Raw genomic sequence first — 24,474 nt, 5'->3', positions numbered from 1 at the left:
TGGCAACAGTGAACACCACCATTAATTGATATGAGCAAGATTAAGTCCATTAGAGTTTCTAAATGTCGGTTTACATTATTTTTAGATTAATTGCCCAGCCCTAGTGTCTGATATTAAAAATGTTTCACTTGTTCACCCATGATGGTGATTCATCATAAGGAGGTCTGAATAAAGGCTAGATAGTAAGCTATCAAACCAAATATCATTCACCACTAGACACACAAAGCTTTACCATCAGTGAGAATAGCATCCCTAGTGAGGAAATAAAGAGTTTTTGGATCCTCTTTCAAATATGAGATGAATTTTAAAGTCTTTAAAAGTGTGAAACATTAGACATCAGACTCTCTACAGTACTGAAGACTCCTTTCTTTCCTTCCTTCCTTCTCTCCTAAATTCCTTCCTCTTTTCATCCTTCCTTCCTTCCATCCTCCTTTACTTACTCCCTTCCTTCTCTCCTAAATTCCTTCCTCTTTTCATCCTTACTCCTTTACTTCCTTCCTTCCTCCTTTCCTCCCTCCCTCCCTCCTCCTTTCCTTCATCCCTTCCTTCTCTCCTTCCTTCCTTCCCTGCCTCCCTCCTTTCTTTCCTTCCATGCTCCTTTACTTCCTCACTTCCTTCCTCTTTTCATCCTTACTCCTTTCCTTCCTTCCTTCTTTTTTCTCCTTACTTCCTTCCTCCTTTCCTCCCTCCCTCCCTCCTTTCTTTCCTTCCTTCCTTCCTTCCTCCTTTACTTCCACCCTTCCTTCTCTCCTAAATTCCTTCCTCTTTTCATCCTTACTCCTTTCCTTCCTTCTTTCCTCCTTCCCTCCCTCCTTACTCCTTTCTTTCCTTACTTCCTTGCTCTTTTCATCCTTACTCCTTTCCTTCCTTCCTTCTTCCCTCCTTCCTTTCATCCCTCCCTCCCTCCTTCCCCCCTTCCTTCTCTCCTTACTTCTTTCCTCTTTTCCTCCTTAAGTCCTTCCTTGACCTGAGGACAACAGGAGGGTAATATATTACATGGTATGTTCTTTATATTTAATAGTTATAGTTTTTAAAAATACATTTATTTCCCAAATCAGACTAAATGTGTTTTGTGATGTGTATTTTTGGTTTTGTGTGTTACGTGTATCTAACAGAATCAAACATTTATGGTGCAATGAGCCTTTAATTTACAACATGCAACAAATCACAACTTGTAGTTTGAACACACTTTTAAAAAAATGTAGAAAAACAACACAAGTCATGTGAGCTCTTTGTGATGTGACTTTTAACACTACGGACATCTTTTCTTCTAATGTATAATAAAATCACTTCATTTCTCCACCACACCCGCTCAAACCAGCGCCACTAAATATGATTCATTTCCTTCATTTCGGCCCGTTAGCTTGCAGCTTTAGCCGTTAGCTTCCAGCTTTAGCCGTTAGCTCGCAGCTCGAGGTTCCTTTATACACCAACGGTACAATAAGGCACTTTAGAGAAACCCTTGAATAATCAAAACCATCAGGGTGTCAGAGTCCACTGGGCTTTTTTTTTTATGTTTTAGCTCGTTAGCTACGTGATCGAGCACCAAAACACGACAAATCACGAAGTCCAGACATTTCACTCACGCAGGAGTTTGTAAAATACATCAGAGAAAAATTTTCAAAATACTAAAAATGGTCAATTGTCTTCAACTTCTCAAGAAATCTATTGTCCTAGAGTCAAGGAAGGAAGGAAAGGAGGGAGGAAGGAAGAAGGAAGGAAGGAAGGAAGAAGGGAGGAAGGAAGGAAAGAAAGGGGCAAGGAAGGAAGGAAAGGAGGCAATTAAGGAAGGAATGAAGGAAGGAAAGAAGGGAGGAAGGAAGGAGGGAAGGAAAGAAGGAAAGAAAGTAGGGTGGGAGGGAGGGAGGAAGTAAGGTAGGAAGGAAGGGAGGGAGGAAGGAAAGAAGGACAGAAGGGAGGAAGGAAGGAAGGAAACAAGGAAGGAAGAAAGGAAAGGAGTAAGGAGGGAGGGAAGGAAGGAAAGAGAGGAAGGAAGTAAGGAGAGAAGGAAAGGAGGAAGGAAGGAAGGAAGGAAGTATGGAAGGAGGAGGGATTGATTTATTTCTATGTACTTTTAATTCTAGAGCTGTTATGTACATGCAGACCTTTATCTAATATCCCCTTCTCCTGCTTTATCCAAATAAGTTGTTTTTTGTTTGTTTTGTTTTTTTTTTTGGGGGGGGGGGGGGGGGCAACATTTATCCTCCAAAACTAAATTTACAAACTCCCGGCTGACTGACACGTCCAACCAAGATGGTGATCCGTCGTATGAAGGTTCTGAATTAAAGACTATAAAACTAAAAAGATCATTAACCAGCAAATCTCCCAGTGGACACGAAGCCTTACATCACTTAGCATCAGTGAGATTAGCATTGTTAGCATCAGAAAATACATACATGCTCAAATAAATAATGTAAACAGTCTGGTTTTGTTTGGCCTGGAGCCAGAATGAAGATAATATTTGTTGGTCAAAGGTTCAGTGTGCTTTAAACGAGGTCATTATGTTCGATTGTAAACAGTGTCTGAAACCTGCTAACCCCAAAAATTATGGGGGCCTCCAATTAAAAAATTTGGCAACTTTCTGAAATCAGCTATTTTCACCCCGTCAGCTTTAGACTAGGGCTGTCAGCATTAACAGGTTAATCGCGATTAGATTAATGCAATCCATAACGTGTTAATTTTTTTAATCTCATTTTAATGTGTCAAGCCTTTTTGTCCCTTCTACTCCCCCGTAGACGGCTCCTCTAGCTGTAGCGCTATGCTTTGAAGTGGCCTCCTGCAGTAAACCTACCGCGCTGATGGAAAGTAAGAGAGCTACTGGACTTTTGAACGGCTTGTTTAACTTTAAAACACTTCCAGACGCTTCAGTTGACAAGTCAAAAGTAAAATGCAACCTGTGTCAAACGGAGTTTAACTACCACCGGAGTACGTGGAGTTTGAGTTAGCACCTCCACGCTAAACACCCAGGTGCAGCCAAGCCAGCCTCAGCTCCACCAAAGGACCATTTTGGAGTGTGGGAGTCGCAGCAGAGCCGTGATTGATTCCCAGTTAAGACACTCTGGTAAGAAATGCTTTACATTATGGGCTTAAAACTGCCTTCAAATGGAAAATAACAGGATTTTAAACATGCAATTCAAAACGCCATTAATCGTGATTAACTATGGAAATTCTGCGATTAATCGCGATTAAAAAAATAATTGTTTGACAGCCCTACTTTAGACACATATAACTTAAGATGTATGACCAAGTTATTAAAGCATACTGAACCCTTAACAGTACCAGGAAGTTTGAATCTCAGCACCTAAAAAAGGGCCAGATTGACAGATTCTGTTAAAGAACAACAAGAATTCATTCAGGGTCCATGCAAAACATCCAGGAGGCAATATACAACCTGGCTTTAGGTTAAAACAATAAAAGGATGCACCAATAAAATAAAATAAAATCCAAAACTGATACCAACATCGGACACTAGGCAGATTATGATGGAAAAAACATGGAGTTTATATAAAAAGTTCAACAATATTGAAATAGAAAACCTTGAAACTAAATCAATACATGCTGATTAAATCTTAAATAGATCAATTGTTTGTGTCCAGTGCTTCAGATCCTGATATTCATTAACATCAGATTGGTTTATTGAAGTCGTTTGAAATGGTATCGGCATTTAAGAAGTTTTATCAGTGCATCTTTAAATGGAAATAAAGCTTCAATATTTCAAACTGGTCCAGACTCAAAAATAAAATACAGTACAGTGAAGCAGCAAATACACAGCAGGTGTGATCATCGTGGACCATCACAGGAAATTAAAAACATGATCAGAAAGTGAAATGCAGTGAAATATAATATATATATACTTTACATAAAACAGCAGTTGAATGATTGTGACACCACCATGAAGACGCCGACACACTGTGTGATTGTTTTTTAGGGCTGTCACAAACAAAAGTTGTCAAATCGTGAGAGAAATGTGGAGAAAGTTTTGGTTGTTCTTGATCTTGAATCGCACTGTGAGACGTTTACTGACCTCAGCCGTCAATTTACAGCTTCGTATCAGAAATTTAAATGAAACTTTGCAATGTGAACACTCGGGCTGCTCGATTATGGAAGAAATCCTAATCACGATTATTACGATTCCTTCTTTCCTGTCCTCAGTCCTTCCTTCCTTTCCGTCCTTCCTCCCTTCCTTCCTTCCTTTCCTCCGTCCTTCCTTTCCTTCCTTCCTTTCTTCTTCCTCCCTCTCTTCCTTCCTCCTTTCCTTCTTTCTCCCTCCCTCCTTTCCTCCCTTCCTTCCTTCCTCCATTGACTCGAGGACAACAGGAGGGTTAAAACGATTTTTTTTAACTTTACAAACATGCTGCATTTATTGTCCATTTAGCTTAATTAATTTTCCCTCCCAGCAGCAGCCTTTTATCTGCCGCTTAACGCAACACACAGGAGAACATGAGCAGAGATATTAGAGCTGAGCTGGTTACCATGACGACAGTTCACACATCACTTCCCGGTTTTTAATAATTAGTCAGTAAACTCAGCATCGTCTGATGCAGGCTGGAAGGCTGGTTTCAGCTTCCTGTCAAACTAACAGAGCTGCAGCGGCTTCCTGTCTAGCTTTTAAAAATAAAACCTTTCTTATTGAGCGCTATCTCATTATTATTAAAAATCGTTTCCCCTCGATTTTATTACTTTTGAGATCGTTTGGCCCCTAAATCGTAATCATGATTAAATTTAGATTAATTGAGCAGCCTTAGTGAACATTGGATTTTGGGCAAAGATGTTTTCGTCCTGGGCAGACTGTAAACTCCCCAAGCAATCATGAAAACACCACATAAGATATGAACCACCAGATAACAGTTAGAAAAACCCAAACATTTGTATTTCCCCCCTAAAAGGTTTGAGGCCACGTTTGAGGCCACGTTTGAGGCTAGGGTCCACTTAGTTTTAGTAAATATGACCTGATATGGGACTAGGACTGGTCAAACGATGCCTACTATCGATCTTTTTTGCATTGTAGAAAATATGACTATTTATATGGACTTTTATTTGCCAGATTTTATGTACATACACACACACATTGACAGGGTTCCCACTCTTTTCTTGAAATCATTTTCTGGGATATTTTCAGCTGCTACAGTCTGACGGACAAGTTATCACCAGGCGGGGAGTTCTGGTCCTCTGAAATGAGGCCAACGCAGAAGTAACTTAGAACTGCATTCTATCAAAAGGCCACCAGGGGGCGACCGTCTCTATACAAGTCAATGGAGAATTCACCAACTTCTCACTTGATTTCTAACCTCAGTAAACGTTTTCAAAATGTGTTTATGGTCTCAATCGCTAGTTTAAAGCCTTCTTCAATGCAGTATGATGTTCATTTGGGACATTTTGGCCTCCCTGATTTTATATGTGATGATAAAGCAGGGTATGCATTAGGGCGTGGCTACGTCCTGATTGACAGGTTGATTGACCAATGTTCTCGAGATCCAGCCCTCGTAACCATAGCAACCTCCAAATTAAATCCTATGGTGCTGTTGTATTAATTAAAAAAATACACTGTTGGTTGACTTATAAAATGGGGGAAAATACAGAGTCGTGCCGAACAGATAATCATGACGCTGCACCCTCCGAGAGGTTCATGTGTGGAAAAATGAAGATTTAACGACATATTTGGAAAAATCATGGATTTATAAGTAAGGCGGTTTGCTGATATTGTAAACTCCGGCCGCCTTACAGTAACGTTGGCTTCTTAGTGAGACTGCAGAGGCACCACGAATGAACGAGACAATGTCAGTATAGTTTGGAGTCAGGTTACATTCAAATGACAAATTATATTCTCAGGGCTCTCAAGTTTCATTAAAAGTGAAACCACTTGAATGCATGAGTCTCACGGCCATTGCGTGAGACTTGAGACCACTGTACAAGTACACTGCACAAGTGGCAGCTCTACTCCCCTCTGCTCTCTTTTGGATTAGAACTTCTTCATAAAATATTGGGCCCATTTCATTGTGGTGTGTCTCAGAACTGGTATTTTCCAGTCCGACATTGTTATGGTTTGTTCCATCTCACAGTGCGACTTGCAATTAGCTCGTTAGCCGCTGCTATCACAGGGTGTGTAGGAGTCTCAGGGGATGCACCAGAAGTTTATTATAACCTTTATTTAAATCTATTATAATTTCTCCAGTAAACATGAGTTCTACGTGGCCAACGTTTACATTCTTCATTAGATTGTAATCCAGTTAGATCTTTCATTCTGTACATTTTTCCTTCAGAGGAAATGTAAAGACACATTCAGTGCAAAATCTGAAGCATCACACAAAGATTTTTGGCATCTGATCAACAGTAAGGCAGTTATCTGGAGATTAACATCACCAACTGAAAGCAGGGTTCAGTTTCACATCGTCAAGAGATTTGTAAGAGGAAGTGGCAGGAGGAAGTTTCTGAGTAAATACAACACCAATTTTCATTGAGCTTCTGCCAGCACACAGATTTAAACAAGCTTTAGTTCAACAAACATTTCTCAAGTGGTAGAAATAATTTGATTAGTTAAACATCAATGGGAAGATCCAAAGAAACATATTTTCCAGAACTTTGAAACTCAGAAAAACTCAAAAAGAACTCTGCTCAAATTAAAATAAGAGTAGCACTATTATTCATTAAACAACACAGCGTTAAAAGGTCGGTAAGCTAACAAACTTACTGACCGAGATAACTTAGGTTAGCATGAATACTTTGCATTTAAAGAATATAGTGTGTCTCTACCTGATAGTTTCTCCCGTGGCAAGCTAGCATGTTCAGTCACAGATAATTTTACCTTTAATATAAAGTTCTTAAAAAATGAACAGACAAAAGAGAAGAGGAAAAAGTAAGACTCCTGTGATATTATCAACAATGGGGCAAAGTTACGTTAGCATAGCCTTTTAGCTAAGGCTTTAACTTTTAATTTACTCCTCTACAAAGTGTATCTGGTTTAAAGTTGTTGCTAATGCGCTAATCTTTGCCAGCTAACTACCTTTAGTGAGTAAAGATAATACTGACCAAAGCGTGTCTGTAAGCAGCTTCTTTTATTTTTTAAACTACTGACATTTGGCACTTAACTTTGAGATGATTTCAAACAGTAATTCTGTCCTCTATTTGGTGGGTACGAACAATCACGCTCAAGCTAACATAGCTAACGTAATACCTTGACTACAAGTAAGAAGACTGTAATAATAAGTTACACCAGCATTAGTTACGTAAGATTAGAGAAGAATTACATTTAAACTAATTTAACTACAAAGTGTAATCCTGTGGTGTCGACTTGTTTTACTTATTTTGTAAATGAGCTAACTAGCTTCAGGGAATAAACGATATTAGACGACGATTTTTTTCCGAATACTGACTAAAACGCATCTGTGCTGAAAGTTATGGTATCTGATGATATTCATAATCTTGGTTTGTTCGTATTTTATTTAGACAAGGTACGTAAACACGACACATAAAAAAAACAAAAGAAAAAAAGTTTTGGTATCAAGTATCATATTTGCAATCATGCTAAAACTAATGTAGCTAATGTAACATGAGAAGACTGTAATAATAAGTTATACCAGCATTATACCAGCATTAGTTACGTAAGGCAAGAATTCAATTTAGCAGTATTCCTGTGGTTTCGAGTTGTTTTTCTTATTTTGTAAAAGAGCTAGCTTTCTTTGCTAGCCAACTATCTTTACGGATTAACAAGATTAGGCTTTTTTATGGGGTCCTGACCAAAATGAATTCAAAGTGCAGTCTGTATTTTATTTAGACATGTTCATGAAAAAAAAAATTGTTTTGATATCTTTAGCAAATAACAAGTATCATATTTGCGATCATGCTAAAACTGATGTAGCTAACGTAACATGAGAAGACTGTAATGATAAGTTATACCAGCATTAAGGCAATAATTATTTAATATAACAATTTAGCAGAAATACTTTTAACAAATCTTTACTACTAAGTGTATTCCTGTGGTTTCGAGTTGTTTTTCTTATTCTGTAAAAGAGCTAGCTATCTTTGCTAGCCAACTATCTTTAGGGATTAACAAGATTAGGCTAGGCTTATAGGGTCCTGACCAAAATGCATTCAAAGTGCTGAAAGTTGGCGGGTCTGCTGATATTCGTTATCTTCGTCTGTCTGTATTATTTTATTTATTTAAACATGTTTTTATATTCTTCAATATATTTTGGTATCGTTACCAAATATCAAGTATTGTCTGCAAAAATGTTAATTCCAGTCAATTATTCAGGTTGATCGGAAATGTTTGTAGAACTAAAAAAAACAAAAACTGTATTTGAGAGCACCAACGTTATCCATCGGTCTACTTCAAGGTTAGCTAACAAAAACATCTTAATGTGGAAATCTGTGCACAACAATTAAACTGCGAAGGTTTGATCATTTCACGTTAGGACAGAAAAATAACTAGTCGGATAAATTATGAATATACTCCAACATGCAGGAGAACAGGCCGGCAGGTATCTGAGATATATCTTGTGCTTTAACGGTAACAGTATCGTACAACGGTGAACATGCTGCGAGTTTTAGTCTTTAAGTGAAGCATTCAGGGTATTTACAGTATTTTCACCATTTATCTGACACCAGTTATTAGTCTGTGCTCTTATTTTGAAATATCTGTCTGTCTGCATTTGAATAAATTTTAATTATTTGAGTGTATACTAACACGAATCTACACATTTGTTTAACTAATTCATTCACTTAATTGAATATATGTGTATATTTTATTAATTTAGTGTGCAAATTGTATTAATCTGTACGTTCAGTTTACATTATATCAACTAATTATGTAAATTTAACATGTATTACACATTTTTTATTAACCCATATATCATATTTTTCATTAAGTGGAAAATGCAGTCAGTGCACACTCTTTATTACTCTTTACATTTTATTAATTCATGCATATGTTTTATTAATATAAACATTTAACCCTCCTGTTGTCCTTGAGTCAAGGAAGGAAGGGAGGAAGAAGGAAGGAAAGGAGGAAGGAAGGAAGGAAAGGAGGGAGGGAGGGAGGAAGAAGGAAGGAAGGAAAGAAGGGAGGGAGGAACGAAGGGAGGAAGAAGGAAGGAAGGAAAGGAGGGAGGGAGGAACGAAAAGAGGAAGGAAGGAAGGAAAGGAGGAAAGAAGGAACAGTCAAAACAGACGGGGTCAATTTGACCCGGGAGGACGACACAAGGGTTAACTGATGCATGAACTAATTTTATCACTAAATGCATCAAACTGCATATATTTGATTTAATCTGAGTAAAGTTTATTAATCTGAGCAGCAGATTTCCACACTAGTACATTTTTTTTGGCCTGTAGACTCTGGCAGGTTTTATCTTTTTATCTGAATTTAAACAATGTTCTCTGTTTTGGCATCGTGTTAAACTGTAACTGATGTGCTTTTAGGATAGAAACAAAGCTCGTACTGACTTCAGACGGTTAACAGTTTTTTAAAAAGCACCGAGAACAGTTGTGCAGGTCCTGTGAGTCAGAGGAACCGGCCGGCGTGTCGTAGTGAAACTGTAATAAAACGCTGCCTTTGATATTGAAACCACGGCTGACGTTAACAGCAAATTGATTTCCTGTGTGGAGTTAATGTGATGCTTCATGGGAGTTACTGCTCCACCCAGAGAGACCAGGATTCAGCTCAGCTCACAAACAGATATCACAAATCAATGGCACATTCTTTCACGCAGTTGTGTAACGACTTCTGTTAGAGTCAGTCTGGTGCTATTTTTCTAAATGTCAAAAAATCTCAAACTTATAATACCTCTTAATAAATCCCCCCACCCCTCCCCCCCTTTGCTCTGAGGTCCGACCTCACAAATATGGAACTTTTCCACTACACAGTTCCAGCTCGCCTCGCCTCTGTTTTTTTTGCGTTCCCATCAGGGATAGTACCTGGTACCTGGTACTTTTTTAGTACCTGCTCTGCTGAGGTTCCAAGCGAGCCGAGACTAAATGTGATGTCATCAGACTGCCAGCCTCTGATTGGTCAGAGAGTCACTGGAAGAGTCATGAGCCGTCCCACACAAGAATCAAAGCCGGCATTTTTAAATACTGGTAACAGCGTTACAGCGATTCGGTTTCTCTTCTCTTGCTTTGTGTGTGACAGAAAGACACATACAGCAGCAAGTACACCATCACCTCCATGTCCTCCATTGGTTATGTGTTTGTGTCGCGTTTAAAACGAAGTCACGGCAGTATCGCAGAGCCGTTGCTATGACGACCCCGCCCACGCTGAGGAGGAACCTTTTGTAATGGAGGTTCCTGGAGCTGAGCCGAGTCGAGGCGAGGCGAGTCATGCTGGAACTGTGTAGTGGAAAAGCTCCAATACGCAGTTTCATGTTTATAAAAGGAGCGACTGATGTGTTTGTTTGTCGGGGACTATTTTCAGCGGCGTATGAACACCACATTTAGTGCTGTGAATATTTTTGGCAGCAGGGCAGTGTGTGTTTGTGTAGGGGGGGGCGAAGGGGGGGCTGAGCCAAAAATACGGCTCATTGATGTGTTTTTAATGGTCTTTAATGGACTATCAGACTTTTTGAGAATAGAAAAATCAACCAGACGAACTCCAGAAAGATGCAGCTCATGTTTGTGAGTGGATTTTGTTTGTTTGCATGTTTTTTGCATGCTAACATTTCAATTCCCATACAAATTCTTAGCATGCTGTACTACTTCTTCTTTTAAATTTTTTGTTAAAGCATGTACATAGCCCCTGAGTATTTTTTTTTTTTTTTTTTTTAGCATGGCAGGCTAACAGGGCTAGCATCGTTTCCTCTCTGGACATATTAGAAAAAGTGATTAAAAGAGTTTAATACATCCGTGGTCCAGACTCGCTTTTACCGATCAGGTGGAATTTTTTAAAAGTAGAGTAAAAAAACAGCTGGAATGGATGGATGGAGCAAATGAAGCTGAGATACTGTAAAACCACTGAGGAGCTGCAACGATAAGGCGACTCAGACTAAAACCTTACGGAAAGAAGATTCTTAAAAAAAAACAAAAAACATATTGCTCATTTTTTTAGGATTGGGAAGCAGCAAGGATTATGGGTAATGTAGTCTCGACTGATTGTTTGCACTGCGGTGTCAGTATTTGATAATGTTACTGACACTCTGATGGTTTAACACTGAGCACCTTTAACATGAACATGTGACATCAGAGGTCTGACAGGATTCAATGAGACATTAAAAAAAAAAAAAGAAAAAAAAAAGAGTTGGGGATCTGATATTTAGGCTCCAGATTATTGTAAAAGGACAGCTGGTCCTGGATCAGCGCTTCCATTACCTCTGCAGAATGAATTATAATCCAATGACCGGGCAGAAAATTGATCAGGAAACAGCAAACTACCCAACGCAGCCATCTGGTTCCTTCATGACAGATCGCTTCTTCACATCGCTGCGCCTGGAGGGAGGTAAGGAGGGAGGGAAGGAAGGAAGGAGGGAAGGAAGGAAGGAAGGATGGAAGGAAATGAGTAGGGGGGGGGGGGGGGGGAAAGGAGGAAGGAGGGAGGAAGGAAGGAAGGCAGGCAAAGAGTAAGGAGGGGGAAGAGGGAAGAAGGAAGGAAGGAAGGAAGGAAGGAAGGAAAGGAGTAAGGAAGGAAGGAAGAAAGGAAAGGAGTAAGGAGGGGGGAGGGAAGGAAGGAAGGAAGGAAGGAAATGAGTAAGGAGGGGGAGGGAAGAAGGAAGGAAGGAAGAAAGGAAGGAAGGAAATGAGTAAGGAAGGGGGGGAGGGAAGAAGGAAGGAAGGAAGAAAGGAAGGAAGGAAATGAGTAAGGAAGGGGGAAGAAGGAAAGGAGTAAGGGGGGAGGGAAGGAAGGAAATGAGTAAGGAAGGGGGAGGGAAGGCAGGAAGGATGGATGGAAGGGAGGATGGAAGGAAAGAAGGAAGGAAGGAAGGAAGAAAGGAAGGATGGAAGGAAAGAAGTAAGGAGGATGGAAGGAAAGAAGGAAGGAAGGAAGGAAGGATGGAAGGAAAGAAGGAAGGAAAGGAGTAAGGAGGGAGGAAGGAAGGAAGGGAGGAAAGGAGTAAGGAGGGAGGAAAGAAAGGAAGGATGGAAGGATGGAAAAGTGATAGCAGAGAGAGAGGAAATGAGGAATGGGAGACGGGAGGAAAAATAATTAGTATCATGTGAAGTGAGTCACATGACTGATAATGAAACAGACAGTTGACTCGTTGTTGTTTCCCTTTAATGGCTGATTAGCATTTAGCATTGTTAGCATTCCTCACTGAGACTGACTTCCTCTGTTACACCGGTCAGAGTCACATAAGAGACGGCTACATGATGAATCCATTAATCAGTTAATATAGTTTTAACCTTCCTGTTCCTTCTTTCCTTCCTTCCTCCCTCTTTCTTTAATGTTTCCTTCCTTCCTTTCTTCCCTCCTTCCTTCCTCCTTACGCCTTTCCTTCCTTCCTTCCTCCTTTCTTTAATGTTTCCTTCCTTCCTTTCTTCCCTCCTTCCTTGCTCCTTGCTTTCCTTCCTCCTTACGCCTTTCCTTCCTTTCCTCCTTCCTTCCTTACTCCTCTCCTTCCTTTCCTCCTCCCCTCCTTCCCTCTTTCTTTAATGTTTCCTTCCTTTCTTCCCTCCTTCCTTCCTCCTTGCTTTCCTTCCTTCCTTCCTCCTTTCTTTCCTTCTTCCTTCCTTACTCCTCTCCTTCCTTTCTTCCTTCCTTTCCCCCCCTCCTTCCTCCCTTCCTTCTCTCCTTCCTTCCTTCCCTCTTTCTATAATGTTTCCTTCCTCCTTGCTTTCCTTCCTCCTTACGCCTTTCCTTCCTTCCTTCCTTCCTTCCTTCCTTCCTCCTTTCCTTCCTCCTTAAGCCTTTCCTTCCTTCCTTCCTCCTTTCTTTCCTCCTTCCTTCCTTACTCCTCTCCTTCCTTCCTTCCTTTCCTCCCCCCTCCTTCCTCCTTTCCTTCCCCCCTCTGTAACTCTATAATATGAATGAATAAATAAGCAGCAGGAGGAGTGAACGCACCGGTTTGACCACAGGAGACGCTGTAAGTCGTCCACAAGCTGACGGCCATCAGGAACGTTGCTATGAAGCCAAACACCTGGAAACACACACACACACACACACATTATACCCACGCACACACACTAATGTTAACGTGAAGTGTTCCCATAAAATAAAGAGTGTGTGTGTGTGTGTGTGTGTGTGTGTTGTGTGTGTGTGTGTGTGTGTGTGTGTGTGTGTGTCCCTCTAAGGCCAGCTGTGGAGATGGAGTGTAATTCTTGGCAGGACTGGTCTGTAAATTAAATGTGTGTGTAAATAATGTGTGTATGTGTGTGTGTACATACGGATCCAGCCACCAGCGCTGAGACTCCTCCGCTCTTCACCGCGGCGACGATGGAGGCGATGAAGATGAGAACGGTCCCGACGGAGTAATGAAAGAACTCCTGAGAGGAAGAGAAACAGGAAGTAAAGAACAGGAAGTGACTGATGTGAAACATGAAACTTCCTGTTCAGGGCTTCCCGTGTTAATGTGTTAGTTAAGGCGGTGGGGACCAGTGGGGGGGGTAATTAGTTATATAGTAATTAGTTATTTAGTAGTTTTATTCTCTGAACTACAGTCACCTGCAACTTCATTAGGAACACATGAGCAATATAATTCAATCCAATAAACAGTTCTGATATAAATTCTACTTTGTTTATTACTGAGGTTGTACTAAGTGGTGGTGGTGTACCTCCTCATGTATGTTAATGGAGTGGACAAAATATTAGAAACACCCTTCAATATAATTCACCCTAATACACCACCATCACTCAATAATGAACATAAAGCAGAATTTTCACCTTCTTGTCAAAAAATGTATTTAAGCTTCATAAATGTAGAATTTATAGCAGAGCTGCTGTATTGGATTCAATTAGATTTGAAGCCAGTGAGTCTATTTTATATAGTTTTTCAGGCTCCGGTGTTTCTTTCTGAGCAGGTTGTAGATTTATCTTTTAACCAGCGGTCTGTGTTTGTTTCCTTAAACTTAATATCACTGTTAGCTTGTCTGTGTTATGCTAGCGGGAGGTGCAGAGAGCTACAGGTGTGTTCCGGGTCGCAGTCAGACAGTCGGACACAGCGGTTCCGGCCCGCTGCAGACGTTGGTTGGAGTTGTTTATTTTATTCTATTTTTTTTTTTTGAAAAAGTTAGTTAAGGTGGCAGCCGCTTTAGCTGTAAAGTGCTGTGGGAAACCCTGCTGTTTGATATGAAGCATCTGCTGAGGAGGAAGACCATGAGCTCCGACCAAAAGCTCCACAGCTGCTACTAAAGATTCAGCCAGTGTTCCTTATTATAGCTGTAAATCAGTTAAATCAACAAACTGAATCTTCCTCTCACTTTAAGAAAACTGAACTATTTTATTGTAATGATTTATTGTTAATAAAGTGAGTTCAGGCTAATTATTTGACAGGAAGTGGAAGATCCTCTGCGGTCAAACGGATGTGAAAGGTTTCTGCCTGATCAGATCTCTGAGGGAAAGCAGAAGTGAGACTGAAGACAGGAAGCTGAGTTATTATAACTAACCAAAACTAAAAAAAAAAAAATAGTTCACTGAAATACGAATAAAACAATGAACAATACAAAACTAAACTGAAACTCACTTGTTAACCCTTTACATACTGTTCAGGTTAAATTTGACACCCCAGATGTCTTTTATTTTGAAATTTGATGACTTTTCCTAAAGTGGCCCAAAAAGCATAAAGATAAATATTCTTTTCTTTAGTATAGATGCTCCAAATGTTTGTCATTGAGGCTGTTCTGGGTCAGATTATCTCTGTATCTATGGCCATGTGTTGTAGTGAAATGAATAGTTAATAGTTTTAATAAGATAGTAGTTATGAGGATGTATTTTTATGATGTAGCAGTGAAGACTGATGGCTCTAATGGTTCTACAATAAACCCCACACTTCCACAAAGCTCTGCTCATTTTACCTTTACATTAAATGCATTTCCAGTGTTTCCCACAGATCTGAAGGCAATGTGTGGTGGTAGTCCGGCGAGCGACGGGGGGGGGGGGGGGGGGGGGGGGAAGGGGGTTGCGTTCGGTAAACCGGCCGACGGGGGGGGGGGGGGGGGTTGGCTTCGGTAAACCGGCCGACGGGGGGGGGGGGGGCGGCTGGCTGTGTGTCTGAGCTATGTGAGAGAGACGCGTGAGTGACAGAGAGACGCAGGGAGAGCAGAGAAAGGAAAAAGGAAATGCAGCTTAACGAATACGATGCGTATTTTTTAATTAGCGTTAAACAATTAATAACGAAACGCAATATGTGGCGGCCGGTGTTGAATCTGTGGCGCACCGCCACAAATTAGTCTATGTGTGGGAAACACTGATTTCCATCATTATGTCTATGTTCTATTTTCATGTCTGAGGTAAAATAGGACATGATATTGTGTGATAGGAGATGTTTAGTCTCTCTGCTCTCTGAGACATGAATCAAGCTTTAATCACATTTATTGATCAGTCAGATTATTGACTATTGATGCTTTCTAAACACATCTGTGCTTCAATGTTTGGTAGAAACACTTTTGAGGAGAGGAGAGAATATGAACAGTATGAGAGGAGAGAATATGAACAGTATGAGAGGAGAGAATATGAACAGTATGAGAGGAGAGAATATGAAGGGTTAACCCTGACAGGAAGTGAGGTCACACTCACCGTCAGCGGCCAGTTGATGCACGGCATTTTCCCCTGCAGCCTGAACAGGTGCATGAGGAAGAAGATTAGTAGGGCTATGAGGAACCACAGCGTCACCACCTCAAAGTACTGGAAGGCCGCCCAGCTGATCCAGCCGCGAGCGCAGTGGACACACAGGAAGGCGATGAGCAGAGCGAGCTGGAGGAAGAAACGATACGGTCAACCAACAATGTGTTCCTCTGTCTCACTGGATGGATGGATGGATGGACAGTTTCTCCCCTTTTGGCAATAACAAGTGGAACGAACAATATTTGGCACATACGAAGGTTACACAATAATATTGAGCTTTTATTGTGAAAAGCATCATAGTAGATTTCCCACTACAGTTTTCACCTTAAATCTGAGTTAAAGTAGCAGACCTATGAGATGATTCCTAATGATAGTAGTTATAATAGTTTGGAGCCAAAGTTCAGTTTACAGCCTGCAGTGCTCAAACACTAAGAATGGATTCACAGTGAAGGAGTGTTTTTTTAATATTATACACAAATTATATTTATATTGTCTGGAGAGGATCTTTAATGTTTAGGAAAGATCATAGTGACTGTAAAACTAAGATTTGCATCAGCATGTAAATTACAGACGGGGAATTCTGGTTCTCTGAAATGAGGCCAACCAGGAAGTAACTTAGAGCTGCATTCTATCAAAAGGCCACCAGGGGGCGACCGTCTCTATACAAGTCAATGGAGAATTCACCAACTTCTCACTTGATTTCTAACCTCAGTAAACGTTTTCAAAATGTGTTTATGGTCTCAATCGCTAGTTTAAAGCCTTCTTCAATGCAGTATGATGTTCATTTGGGACATTTTGGCCTCCCTGATTTTATATGTGACGATAAAGCAGGGTATGCATTAGGGCGTGGCTACGTCCTGATTGACAGGTTGATTGACCAATGTCCTCGAGATCCAGCCCTCGTAACCATAGCAACCTCCCCGCTCCGCCCATGGCTCCGCCTCATGCCCATATAAGTAGAATCCGTGTTTTTATTTTTCCCAGCATGCACCTGAGATTTTCAAGATGGCGCTGCCGAGATTTGAAACTATTGGCTTCCGAGCAGCAGTCCACAAACCAATGGGTGACGTCACGGATGTTACGTCTGTTTCTTCTATACAGTCTATGGGATAGATAGATAAATAGATTCTAGTGATATTATAGTTATAAAGTCTAATGGCTGCAGGTATAAAGAGTGATGAGCCTCCTGCTGCCAGCTTTGCTCTGCTGAGCTTTGAACATGTGTTACAGAGCGTGTTGTGTGTTTCAGGTTGTTCATAATGACCTGAACCCTTGCACCTGTCACCTTTTCTACAGCTTCCCTCAGCGTCTCTAAACTGTGAGTACCAAACACTGAGTCTGCCTTCCTCACAAGCTCATCCAGCTGCTTCCCATTACTGTCTGCCAGCAAGACCACAGCAAGACCAGGACGCTGGCCAACACCGACTGGCACAACATGCAGCACTTCATTACAAATCTCTAACGAGCTCAGTCTGCAGAGGAAGAGGAGGAAGAGGAGGAGGAAGAGGAAGAGGAGGAAGAGGAAGAGGAGGAAGAAGAGGAAGAGGAGGAAGAAGAAGAAGAGGAGGAAGAAGAGAAGAAGAGGAAGAGGAGGAAGAAGAGAAGAAGAGAAGAAGAGGAAGAGGAGGAAGTAGAGGAAGAAGAGGACGAAGGGAAGAGGAGGAAGTAGAGGAAGAAGAGGACGAAGGGAAGAGGAGGAAGAAGAGGAAGAGGAGAAAGAAGAGAAGAAGAGGAGGAAGACGAAGAAGAAGAGGAGGAACAAGAAGAAATAGAGGAAGAAGAGAAGAAGAAGAGGAAGAGGAAGCGTCTCGGCTAGTTATCCAGGTTTACATCTAGATACTTAAAGCTTTGAACCTTCCCTGTCTCTTCCCTGGATGATGAGAGGCTGAATGATATTTTACAGTTGAACTATAAACTTTATGGTGTAAAATGACATCAGTGCACTGAAACTGAAATTTAATGTTAATTATAATAATGACTTTATGTATACAGCACAATGTTACAAAGTGCTTCCCATAAAATCAAGTAAAACACAGAAAGAGTCAAATGAATAGTATCAATTAGGGCTCGGCCGATACTCGGCTGATAATCTCATACAGAATAAATATTAACACACATTCTTTGTGTTTAGTTATCAAACACTTGTTACGGAGGCTGTGCTGGGATCACTGGGAGTAATTATACAGTTCATTCCTATAAAGAACCAAACACAACAAAAATAACACATGCATGTATATTAAACCTGAATTCAGATCAAGTAAACATAAAATGCTGCTTATATAACTTTTAAGAAAATTATCGGTGCATATCAGACAATATATTCACCAACACTGATCTATCTGTGATAAGCCAATAATATCAGCTGACTGATATATTGGTCTGTCTCTAGTATCAATCAAGATTATAAATCATCAAGTCATAAAAACAGTAAAACCAAAACTAATTGAATTAAGAAAAATGATCAAGTATACATAAAATGCTGCTTATTTAACTTTAAAAAATGTAAAATAAAATATCAGTTGACTGTTAAGCCCAATTTCCACCAGTTCCATCAGCGGCGCGTTACAGCTGCGCCGCTGTCACCGGAGCTGATAGGTACCACTAGAGTGTTTCCACCGGGAACGTCCCAGCAGCGGCTCCCGCGCCGCAGCGCTATCAATAAGTAGAATTTCTATTTTTGACGGAGCTGTTCCTAACTTGCGACAAGCTCAACAGAGCAGATTGCACCAGACAGGAAGTCAGACACAGAATCGGCATAATAAAACTTCTGTCTCTCAAAATAAAACAACCCGTGCAGCCTCACGATCGTATTTCAGCAACAAACAGGAATAAAGCAAACAGATAAAGACTCCATCTAGCTACGTAGCTACTGACACATGACATCAGCACAAACATCAAAGAAAATTACCAAATCAACCAAAATTGAGCAAGTTAACAAAATCGGGCCATTTAGTTGTGCTGCTACTACAGTAATTACGGTAGACTAGCTACTACAGTAATTACGGTAGACTAACGGCTCTCGTTGGGATTTGATTGGGCTGCCGTAATTACTGTATTAACAGAGCAACTTCATTTTAAAAGGCGGATTTCTCTCCCAGAGCTCCGCTGCTGTAACGCTCCCAGTGTGAGTTGACACCGAGCAGAGGACGGAGCTAAAGCGTAGCGCAGCTGTTCCGCACCACTGACGGACCCGGTGGAAATCCCCAGTTATATTGGTTGGTTTCTAGTTCCTACTGAAAATCTATAAAAACAGCTCAAACGTAGTTTCATGTTTAAAAAACAAACTAACTGTTGATTATTTTCTCAATTAATTAAATAATTAATTAGCCATTCGCTCCAGAAAATGGTCAAAAAAGTGTCGATCAGTGTTTCCTAAAGTCCTCAAATGTCAAAGTATTCTTATTATTAGTAGTTGATTTTCATTGCAGCTCTAGAAGAACTGCTGCTGACCCCATGGTGCTTTTGTTGGGACTATTTTCAGCAGCATGTGGATCCATATTTAGTGCTTAGTGAGTATTTTTGGTTCCAGTCCAATAATACCACCAATCACCCTGACGCTGACTGATTCACAGTGTTTCTCATGAACATCTAAATCACATCTAAAACATTCGTCCTCCTGATGAAAGCTCTAACAGTTCTGACTTTTTATACTTTACATCCAAACTTTGACATCATGTTTTTATAAATAAGAGAAGCTTTAAAACTGTGATGCTGCTGCTGACAGGAAGTCTAATAAAAACCAACAGAATTTAACTCTAAATCAGCTTCAACGTGTTTTTCTTCTTTTTTCTTCACAAACACAAACTGATGAAGCTGCTGCTGTTCATCATGTGTGAATAATTGATAAAGACCGTTTCTACTTTTAGCGTGTAAAACAGAACATGCAGAAAATTGATACAAGTCATTTTTAAACTCTTACTGATGTTAAACATGACATCAAAAACAAACCGAAACACGGCCAGAAATCCATTTATTCTACATTTACTTTTCTTTCTATGTGTTATATGTACCCAGAATAAAAACAACTATTTATTCTTACATCAATTAAAAGAAATAAACTAAACATAGAGGCCATAGAGGTGTTTCCACTGCTGACACAACCAGAAATATCAAAGCTACAAACAGAGTAATACACACAGTCTCACCGATAGCGGCAATGATCAATCAGTTGTTTGACTGAAAATTAATCAACAAATATTCACTATTTATAAAAAAAAACAATTAATCAAGCAGATATTCAAAGATAACTGAACTTTTTAAAGGAATAGTCCAACATTTTAGGTGATCTGCACCTGAAAAGTGAAGCCAATGTGGAAGAGGCTTAAACCTGCGTTCTCTCTACTGGCCAGCAGGGGGCAACTGCACTAATTTCATATTGAGGTCTACGAGAAAATGAGCCACTTTTCTAATGAGTTTATGTTCTCAGTTGCTTCTCAAGTAGGGGAGGGAACCACCAGAGGCTCCACAATACGATACTATCACCATACTTCTGTAAACAATACAATATTATTGCGATTTTAAATATATTGCGATATATTGTCACCTCTGCTGACCTCACCCGAAAACAAACTAGAGCTAGTGGACTGAAAAAGCAACTGATTTGTATTATTCTGGTATTGAAAACATATATTTTAATTAGCAATTTATACAATAAAAGATCAATACTTAGTGTCTGTGTATCGATATTATACTGCCACGCAAAATATAGCAGACCAGCGGTGTCAAACTCATTTTCATTCAAGGGCCACATACAGCCCAATTTGATCTGATGAGGGCCGGATCATTAAAAAGAAGGAAGGAAGGAAGAGAAGTCAAGAAGGAAGGAAGGAAGGAAAAGAAGACAGGTAGAAAAGATGGAAGAAAGGGAAGAAAGACAGGTGGATAGAAAAAAGATAAGGAAGGAAGGGAGGGAGGAAGGGAGGAAGCAAGTAGGAAAAGAAGACAGGATGGAAATATGGAAGGAAGGACAGATGGAAGAAAAGAAGGAAAAGAAGACAGGATTGAAAGATGAAAGGAAGTAAGAAAAGATGGAAGGAAGGAAGGAAGGAAAAAAAAGACAGGAAATAAGGAAAAAAGACAGGAAGGAAGGAAGGAAGGAAGACAGGAAGGAAAGTGGGCCGGACTGGACCCCTTGGCGGGCCAGTTCTGGCCCACGGGCCACATGTTTGACACCCCTGCTTTAGACTGTGGCTATCTTTTGTATGGTAACTATGGTGAAATGCCTGATTCACAGAGTACAGGTGTAGCTGATGTTATTTTAGTGTCTTTTTAATTCATGAAAGTAACATTTTGGTCGCCTAAAAAAACTCCAGTTCATCATTTGTTTTTAGTTAAAGATCCTCTGAGGATGTCGGATGTTTGTTTTAATGGTTTTAAACCTCAAGAGAAAATGAGTATTAGCATTATCACAGTTAACCATAGACTGTAAATGCATCATATGATCACTTCTGGCTTCAAAACTCTAAGATGGAAACAGTCAAATCACTGAACTCAAGGCTTCAAACAGCAGCCCACATACCAACAGGTGACGGCCATGTTGACTACATTCATATCTGTTTCACAGTCTGTTGCACATCCTCATTTTGACTCAATGACTCAGAACGCTTATCTGATTATTAGAGTGGTTCATGATTAACTGTTGCTGCTCTTCATTCAGTTACACAAGCAGCATTTAAGACACTTCAGCTTTGCAAACGGGAATGATGTTTTCAAATCCCCTGACGATACAGCAAGTCTCAGTTTACTATACATCGATGCTGACTCCTCATCATATGTCAATGAGGTTCAGTCTTTTGTCCAGTGGTGTGACGACCATCACCTCATTATTAATGTTAAGAAAACTGAAGAGATGTTGATAGACCCTAAATCAGTAGGTGACCACTCCCCGCTTTTAATCCATGATCAAACAATCAATCAGGTCAGTTCTTACAGATATCTGGGCGTTCCCTTGGATAGTCTGTTTAACTGGGAAGTTCATGTTGATATGTTGTGGGAATATGCAATATGTGGACTTATTATATGTATGTATGTATTGAGTCAACAGGTAGCATTGTATCATTTATTGTTGTGCAAATGTTCAACTTTACTTTTACTTTCTTTGTTCTTTTTAACTATGGCGGCAGCTTGTCTCAGCACTTAGAGTCCAAGACACATTTCCCTTCGGGGACAATAAAGTATCTATCCATCGCTCTATCGCTCTATCTATATATATATATATATATATATATATATATATATATATATATATATATATATATATATATATACACACATATATATATATATATATATATATATATACACACACACACAATACGGCACTGAACTATACTGCACTATACACCATATACAAAACTATACTATACTGCACTAAACTATACTAAACCATACCATACTATACTGCATCTAACCATACCATACCATACTATACTATACTGCATCTAACCATACTATACCATAGCATCCCATACTATACTATACTATACTATACTATACTATACTATATACCTGAAAATCCAGCCTCAGTCAGCTAGAAGCTCTCATCACTCATCATCAACATCAACAGCATCTAGTTTTCCAACCACATGATGAACAATAAAGTTTGTTGAAGTCAACTCAGTAACATACTGATAACGTGTATCAGTGGTGATAAACATTAAACAGTAATAATAATAATAGATAAACGAGAATGGATCCCAAATATAGACTTCCACACCCTATTTTCCATCTGTTATACTTTATCATCTCCTAGATATGATCATGCTTTGGTGATATCACTTCTTTTTATGGACTCTTATGATCATTTAAACACTGCTCTGCTCATTTACTCAGCATCATATCTACATTATTAACATGTACCATCTGAGTCAATACAAACGCAGTATTAATATGTTTCCCTCCACATAGAAACAACATGATTCATTCAGTGTGTCAGATGAAGACTTTACATTTAACACGTTAATCATAAACAGCAGCAGTTCATTTCAGGCTGGATCACCTGGTGTGTTTCAGGTGTGTCGGTGTGTTTGTCGGTGCGTGTGTCGGTGCGTGTGTCCCGGTCAGTGATGTGCGGGTCTGGACCGACTCACCATCTGTCCCGCCTGCAGAAGCCCCGGCATGGTGCGGGTGTATCCGGTGTTCAGGCCGCTCTCGGAGCCCGGCGCCCGGCTGGTGGTGGTGGTGATGACGGTGTGCGACATGTTGGCGAAGGATGAAAGGCCGAATTAATGTTTTAAAGAGTTAGAAACTGCAGCGGAGACTCACCGTCGACTGATAACGTTACTGCACGGCCGCGTGAACGCCCCTGTCACTTCCGGGAGGAGACTTCACAATAAGAGCGGTGCTGAGCAGCGTGGAATAAAAAGTGAAGCTTTTGACTTAAAAAAAACAAAACTTTATTAGTAGTAGTACTTGTAGTCGTCATACGGAAGAGGATTAGGGCCACTGTGGGAGGAAAAAAGTGAGTTCTGACTTTAAACATCAGAATTATGAGAAAAAAATCAGAACTCACTTTTTTTCCCCCACAATGATCCTAATCCTCTTCCGTAGTAGTAAGGTAATGGTAGTAGTAGTAATTGTCTTAGTAGTAGTCTTAGTAGTAGTAGTAGTAGTAATAGTCTTAGTAGTAGTAGTAGTAGTAGTAATAGTCTTACTAGTAGTAGTAGTATTGGTAGTAGTAGTAGTAGTCTTAGTAGTAGTCTTAGTAGTAGCCTAGTCGTCTCAGTAGTAGTAGTAGTGGTCTTAGTAGTAGTAGTAGTAGTCTTAGTAGTAGTCTTAGTAGTAATAGTAGTATTAGTAGTAGCCTGGTAGTCTTAGTAGTAGTAGTCTTAGTAGTAGTCTTAGTAGTAATAGTAGTATTAGTAGTAGTAGTAGTAGTGGTCTTAGTAGTAATAGTAGTCTTAGTAGTAGTAGTAGTAGTCTTAGTAGTAGTAGTAGCCTGGTAGTCTTAGTAGTAGTAGTAGTAGTGGTCTTAGTAGTAATAGTAGTCTTAGTAGTAGTAGTAGTAGTCTTAGTAGTAGTAGTAGTCTTAGTAGTAGCCTAGTAGTCTTAGTATTAGTCTTAGTAGTAATAGTAGTAGTAGTCTTAATAGTAGTAGTAGTAGTCTTAGTAGTAGTAGTAGTAGTAGTCTTAGTAGTAATAGTAGTATTAGTAGTAGCCTGGTAGTCTTAGTAGTAGTCTTAGTAATAGTAGTGGTAGTAGTCTTAGTAGTAGTAGTAGTAGTAGTGGTGGTGATAGTAGTAGTAGTAGTAGTAGTGGTGGTGATAGTAGTAGGTAGTAGTATATTAACTTTTTTCATCTTTTTTTAGACTTTTAAAACATCTTGAACTTCAACTATTTAAGAACATGGTCAACGTGAGCATTAAACTATGTCTGGTCAGTCTGGTCTACTCTTTTTATTTCATCATTCAAACTTTTTAAAACTTTATTATTCTGATTTTTTTCATCTCATTACTTTTTATTTTACGACCTAATAATTTTGCCTTTTTATTTAATTTGTTTTTAATTTCATAATAACAACTTCTTATCTAATTATTTTTTATATATTTTTCTACATAATTAAAACTTTACCTCATAATTATCATTTTTATCTCATATTTTTGATGAAGGTCAACATTTGATTCAGTAAATCCAAATGTATGGACTTTTATTTTCATAATTTTGACTTTTTATTTATTTATTTATTTTTGACATACAATGAGCATTTTTTTAATCACAACTAACATTTTTTGGTTTAGGGGCAGATATGACCTTCCATAATATCACATCATATTTTC

At 39.6% G+C, this 24,474-nt stretch overlaps 1 protein-coding gene across 1 annotated transcript; it reads right to left on the bottom strand.

The window, feature by feature from the left end:
• Window positions 1-11,391: 11,391 nt before the first annotated feature.
• cmtm7 (CKLF-like MARVEL transmembrane domain containing 7) lies at window positions 11,392-23,076 on the bottom strand. The gene is made up of 5 exons (XM_053327353.1): window positions 22,789-23,076; window positions 15,653-15,829; window positions 13,306-13,404; window positions 12,983-13,058; window positions 11,392-11,412 (listed from the first exon to the last, which is right to left on the bottom strand). Exons 1-5 carry the CDS (start codon window positions 22,897-22,899, stop codon window positions 11,399-11,401), a joined length of 477 nt encoding a protein of 158 aa, XP_053183328.1. The 5' UTR covers window positions 22,900-23,076; the 3' UTR covers window positions 11,392-11,398.
• Window positions 23,077-24,474: the final 1,398 nt, after the last annotated feature.

The sequence above is a fragment of the Scomber japonicus genome, chromosome 10 (genome assembly GCF_027409825.1).
Source record: "Scomber japonicus isolate fScoJap1 chromosome 10, fScoJap1.pri, whole genome shotgun sequence".
NCBI lineage: Eukaryota > Metazoa > Chordata > Actinopteri > Scombriformes > Scombridae > Scomber > Scomber japonicus.
This window is presented reverse-complemented; position numbering and strand designations above follow the sequence as displayed.